Source organism: Sinocyclocheilus rhinocerous, unplaced genomic scaffold, assembly GCF_001515625.1.
Source record: "Sinocyclocheilus rhinocerous isolate Xijiao unplaced genomic scaffold, SAMN03320098_v1.1 scaffold955, whole genome shotgun sequence".
Classification (NCBI taxonomy): Eukaryota; Metazoa; Chordata; class Actinopteri; order Cypriniformes; family Cyprinidae; genus Sinocyclocheilus; species Sinocyclocheilus rhinocerous.
In genome coordinates this window covers 554,522-561,182 of record NW_015646369.1, presented here as the reverse complement: position 1 = coordinate 561,182, position 6,661 = coordinate 554,522, and the positions used below count along the sequence as shown (strand labels likewise).

Genomic DNA, 6,661 nt, shown 5'->3' with positions numbered 1-6,661 from the left:
CGCTGGCTCGTGGCGCCTCGCTGGCAGATATCTGTAGGGCTGCGGGCTGGGCGACCCCCAACACGTTCGCTAGATTCTATAGCCTTCGTGTGGAGCCAGTATCCTCCTGTGTTCTCACCTCAAATGGGAAGAAGCACTGAGAGGCCCCGGTTAGTGTCGGCTTGCTGTAACTACTCCAGAGTGTCCATACTGTAGACCCTGTCGAGCTCCTCCATCCCCTCGGCAGCCAGACGTGGCGGAACGTACGGCGCCAGGCCCTCACTCGATGAATCCGTAAGAACTGGTAGAGGGCTGGGTTCCATATGTAGAGACCTAAGTGGATCCCATATGTGTAAAGTCCACGGTATAGCCTCAGAGCCCGTATTTCCCCGGCAGACTTCCTGCCAGTTCCAAGAGCATTACAATCACCTCTAATCTTCCTTATGCACCTAAACGGTTGTTCATATGTGTAAGTGCTTCCGAAACCTCCTTCGGGAAGGATGAGGCTTCCGCAACGTTCCTGTTCCGAGTGGAACGGGTGCGTTTTCCCAGTGTTATCCAATCTCACTGAGTGGGTAGTGCTACGCCAACAGTGACTGGCCTTCTTGTTGCAAGCCCCGGCCTATACCAAAAGGGGGCGCAGGAGGCTCGCACAGGACACTGGAAAGGGCAGCATTCATGGCGCTTTGGTAGGGATCCCAATTCGTCGGTCACCGTTGTGACGTCGAGAGTGACCGACTGAAAGGGAACGTCTCGGTTACGTATGTAACCCTCGTTCCCTGAAGGAGGGAACGGAGACGTCACGTCCCGTCGCCACGGCTGCTGTACCACCGCTGAGCGGCCGGGTTTCCGGCTCAGCTCCTCAGCGAAAACCTGGTATGTGTTGCACCTGCTGCCTTTTTATGCTCACACTGTGATCAGCGGCAGCTGGATGCAATCATCGCATGCCAATGTCCATTGGCTTGTTTAGTTTACACTCGAAGTAGATTGGTCTCTCTAAGCGAGATCCAAATTAGTCAAACGTGACGTCTCCGTTCCCTCCTTCAGGGAAAGAGGGTTACATACATAACGTTCTTTTGAACTTTCTATTTATCAAAGAACCCAAAACTATTAAAACGGTTTTCAACATTGATAGTAATAAGAAATGTTTCTTGAGCTGCTAATCAGCATATTAGAAAGCTTTCTGAAAGATCATGTGACACAGAAGAATCGAGTGATGCTGTTCATAATTAGGGTTGGGTACCGAAACCCGGTACCTATGTAACCGGTATGTTCTTTTTATTTATTATAAATAATGACCTTCTAACACTAGCATTATCTGTCCTTTTTCTGTTCTATTGAATTGTTTTATTTTAATTTTAAAATGACCCTCTAACACTAGCATTCCCTATTCTTTTTCTGTTCTTTCTACTTGTTTTCTTTTTATTTATTATAAAAACAAAATAAGCAAACAAACAAACAAAAAAAAACCTTGCTACGTATACTGTTAGGTGAAGCCCCGCCCACGAAGCCCGCCAATCCATAATTTTTTGGGGGAATTTTTATTTATTTATTTTTAATAAGTATCGGTTCAGGCACCGTTTAGGCACCAGAACTGTTTTAAAAGTATCGATTTGGCACCGGTATCGAAAAAAACCCAAACGATACCCAACCCTACTCATAATTCAGCTTTACCATCACAGGAATAAGTTCCATTTTAAAATATAATACAATAGAAAACAGTCACTGCAAATTGCAATAATATTTCACAATTATACTGTATTTTTGATCAAATAAACACAGCCTTTTTGAGCATTAGAGACATCTGTCCCAAAAAACCCCCCCAAAAAATCAAATACAAATACAAATTCCACTTTGAAAATTATCAGAGAAAACAACTAGAAAGTTCTTAATTAAAATGTATAATTAAATTTTATTTATTTATTTTTATTTTATTAAAACTATCACTTTCCCTAAAACCACTTGTCATCAGATCATAACTCATAGTTCATATAGATTATAGTTATAGTTCATAGTTTTTTAAAAAACATAATCATAAACATCTTTTATAAGGTTTTACGGCTGTGTCCCTAATTTTTGTTAATATCATTTGGCATTAGCAATAATAGTAGTAGTGATAAATCAGATGGCATTTTTGGCATGATGTTGTAAAAATGACACTGAAAAATTGTATATTCACAACATTAATTAAAACATATAGCATTTGTGTAATTTCTATTTCAATGTTTGTTATTTTTTTTACTTATTTAGAGAAACTCATTGCTGGGTATATTCCAGGTTAATGAATTGTGTCTACTGCTCTACCCACAATTCTCTCTTGCTCTGGGCTCATGTGGAATCTAAAGTGTGAGAGAGAGTGTTTTCTCAGAATAACAGAAGAGAGGCAGCCACACATAAACTCCCAACAGTTCAGCACATGCTTTTAGAGACGGAAACCCTGTTCCTTTCCTGAAGCTTTATTTTGGCCTGACCTGCTTTGAGTCAACATGAACAGGATGTGATTACTGCTGCATAAGAAAGGGAACGAGAACACTCAAGATGGAAGTTGTCATTTGAAAATGAGTTGTTTCAAATGACTCAACTGCATTCCAGATAATCTTTCCAACAATACTGCAATTTAACAATAATAAGAGTATTTACTAACAATTTGGGATTTTTATGTAATAAATAGATTTTTGATAACTTATGATTTACTGAAGTAAATGTCTACAATAAAACATTAATCACTGCACTTACAGTTAAACAAAATTATGTGTGTGTGTGAGTGCGCGCGCGTGTGTGTGTATGTATGTATATATCTATATACATATTTGGTAGCGCTGGGGGCTGGTGTGTGTTTGGTGTTTTGTGACTTTTCTTACTAAATACACAAAAAAGTGCAAAACTTTGACAACATTAGATTTCTTAGTGATTTGATATTTTATAATAATGATTTTATAATTTCAAAATATAAAGCAAAAAGTAGAAATTAATGACTAATGCTCCTCTGCTGCCATCTACTGGTTATAGTGGTAAATGTATGTCTTTTTTAAATTTTACATTAGTGTTTGTTTACCACAAAACTATATTTTGTTATATATTTTGTTTTGTCCCACTAAAAATAACATTTAAATTGGATCACTTTTAGAGCTTTAAAGTGCTGGAAATAGTTGTGTAGAATACTTGAATGCCATTGAAAAGTGCTTGAATTTCTCTCTCAAAAGTTTGTACATTAATTTCAGGGTTTGATGCAATAACATTAGACTATTTCTGCCACAACACCATGGTATAGGCTAGTTAGCGTTACTGCTGCTGATTTGAATGCTTCTCGCAGCAACCTTATTCATTCTGTAGTAAATTCAAATGCTTCTTACTGGATCTCGCAGCGCGTTGCAGTAACAGCATCGTGAAATCAACACTGGTTGACATGTAAAGGTCCTTGCATACTGAAGGTCCTTGCACACTGAGTCCGAAAATTTCGTATGCAGTTTTTTTTGTTTTTTTTTCCCGCATTTTTCATCATTTCCTATCAAATTGCTTGCTACGGATTTGAAAACACAGAAAATCAAACCTGATCCGAATTTTTTTTATGACGGACGAATGTTTTGGAGGCAGTGTGTAAATGTGATTGACACAACGTGAGGTTGTATTTCTTTTTTAATGTGCAAAATTTTCGGAAGAAAATTTCGGGCTCAGTGTCGTATGCGTTTTTTTTTTGTATTTGTCATCCTTTCCTCTCAAAATGCATGCTACGGACGCGAAAAACGCAGAAAACAAATCCCGATCTGAATTTTTTTATGACGGACAAAAGTTTCAGAGGAAATTTTCGGAGGCAGTGTATAAACATGATTGGCACAACATGAGGTTGTATTCATTTTTTTAATGTGCGAAAATTTCTGACTTAAGGTCATTGCACACTGAGTCCGAAATTTTTGCATGTTAAAAAAATAAATACGGCCTCACGTTGTGTCAATCACGTTTACACACTGCCTCAGAAAATTTCGTCCATCATAAAAAAATTCGGATCATTTCGATTTTCTGCATTTTCGCATCTGTAGCAAGCATTTTGATAGGAAAGGATGACGAATACGAAAAAGAAAAAAAAAACGCATACGAAAATTTTAGACCTTTAGTGTGCAAGGACCTTAAACCTGTTCTGATCAAAGGTCCGCGCAGCGCAGCTCAAACGAGTAGTGCGGTTTTGTTATGCTTTTGTTTCGTTTGCCATTTGAAGTTTCTCACATGCAACAGAAACGGCAGCATTTATGAGTTGGTCAACGCAGTGGTTGTGACAGTGCGAATGCTCACAAAATTTTGTCGCACCGATCAGAAAAAAATGTAAATTAAAAGCCCATTTGACAGGGTGGGGAAAAAAAAGGTGTTAATACAGACCAGTAGAAGTTAGAACAAACTAATATGACTTCAGAGTGAAGAACAGATCAAATATAATCACCTTCAGCGTGACACCCAGGACGTTAATGGCATCTTTGACCTGATGGTGAGTTTCTGTCTGTCTCAGCTCCTCACACACCCACAGCCCCAGACTGCAGACTGCTACACACCTAAAAGATGGTAAAACGCCGCCAGATCATCAGTGGCCCAACGGAGCAGCCATTCATATCATCAACAATGTAAAACACATCAGTGTGGTTGTAATCATGCATGACATTTGAATAGGAACAAAATAAAATATCAAAAATGAATGCAAGATCACTGTGCATAATAAGGCTCAGTGTCCTGGATTTATGTCAGTCAGGAGAACAGTGGGTAAGGAATGATCTGGTTGTGCAGTACCTGGCTCCTTCACATGTCTCATTGCGCGCGGTCTTCAAAAGGATGTTCACAAGGTAGTCCTACAGACAAAAAGCATGACAAAGATTTAATGCTAATACATTTGGCAACATTTTAAGGCTTACAGATGATTCAAGGTTCAGTTTTGTGGTCATGTGAGCATGGTTTACATATTTGTACACCATATTGAAACCTCTTGAGTAAAATAAATTTGTAAAGCACTTTTCACACACCATTTCAAAGCAGGCATAAATAAATTCATACTGATTTTGGCAACAATATAAAGCCAGTTGAGCAATGCGACTACGAAGATGCTAGAGACACTTAAATGATGACTGAAGGATTATAATTACTTTTCAGTCAAACTTTGAATATACTAAGTGTGTCCCACCATGTACTATTATTTATCTATTTATTTGGTACATGAATATTGTTGGTTTCAATATTATATGAAAGTTGGAAAAAAAAATTTGAGATGATTTTTCTAGGATTTTTTCTCTCGACAGCTCATAATATGTTTGTTGCAGTGAGAGTGAGAATTATGAAATATGTTGCAGTAACGAACATAATTCAGCAAGAATTACCATTAGGTGGTGTGTATCATTGCTGTGATTAAATGACACATATCATGGTTTAAGATTTTGGTCATATCATCCACCTGCAAGCATTTTCACAGAGAAGTCAAATGAAAGTCAAGCCATAACACTGTCATCAGTCCATATGACTTATCTTCTGAAGTCATTCCACACCTTTGTTTGAGGACAGTCATTGGTAACTAAACATCTTGACATGAAGAAAGTAAGTCATAAGGTTTGAAATGACAGAATTAATTAAATCTGTTAAATAACACCAAGCCTTCTCTATCTGTGGATTATCTTTAGCATTTGCCATTTTTGAGTTTCACAGCAGAATGTGCAACCTGTGACGCCATTATGAAATTAACGCACTAACTCTAACAACTGAATCTAACAGCTAATCTCCACTATAAAAGCGTCATTAGATATTAGGGATGCTCCGATCAGGATTTTTGCAGCCGATACTGAGTACCGATTTCTTGTGATGGTGATCGGCCGATACCGTTGCCGATTCTGATGCTTCAAGCTTTATATAGACGTTTCATCTGGCGCAAGCGCCTGGCCCGAAGTTAACTTCCGGTCTGTGTTTGTTTATCAGTCTGGCTATGGCGCCGGCTACAAACGCAGTTAAAGTTAAGGTGATGAGTAGACTGAAGTTGGGCTCAGGTGGTTGTCCTATGGGATGTGTTTCCCATACATTTATTTATTTGTGGCGCTAGCCACAATATCAAAACTGACGGATTTTCCAAAAGGCTTCGTTGAATAAACATGAGCACGTACAAAAATCTAAACGAGGCGTGGGTGTTTTTGTATCACTGTATTTCTGAAGGAAGACTATCTTTAGAAAATTTTCGATGTCATTTTCATTCATCTTGCATGTTATACGCCTCATAAAGCAGCGTTTGTGAGCTCAGCGCAGTTTTGTGTACACAACCGTTACTGGGGAAACCTCTGTTTCGCCCACTTTAAAGCACCTCCAGCTAGCAGAGAATGAATTTGCATTTTCGGTAAGTCCGTCTGATTTACGCAGCAAACGGGTCGGGTAATAAAAAATGCATTCTGATTATTTGCGGGTGGATAAAATAAATCATAAATAATGCAAATATTAACTACATTTTTTAAATAAATTTTTTTCCATGAGGCAGACAATTTCGTGTGTGTGTTGTGTGTGTTCGTTCGCCTGATCGGGACGTTGCAGTGACAGAAACGGTGACATTCCAGATAAAGTTTGAAAGGAGTAAAGCATGTGTTAAATCTATTGAGTAGGCTAATATGGCCAAAGAAGATATTTTGTTTTATAAATAAACGTTCATTTAAAAGCAGCCCACGATCAGCGT

The 6,661-nt window shown here is 38.4% G+C and overlaps 1 protein-coding gene across 1 annotated transcript in view; it reads right to left on the bottom strand.

Moving 5' to 3' along the window:
* Positions 1-6,661, bottom strand: part of ralgapa2 (Ral GTPase activating protein catalytic subunit alpha 2) — a 190,668-nt gene that overhangs the window by 64,356 nt on the left and 119,651 nt on the right. Inside the window, 2 exon segments of the mRNA XM_016511733.1 lie at positions 4,412-4,520; positions 4,753-4,811. Coding sequence (XP_016367219.1) covers positions 4,412-4,520; positions 4,753-4,811 — 168 coding nt within the window.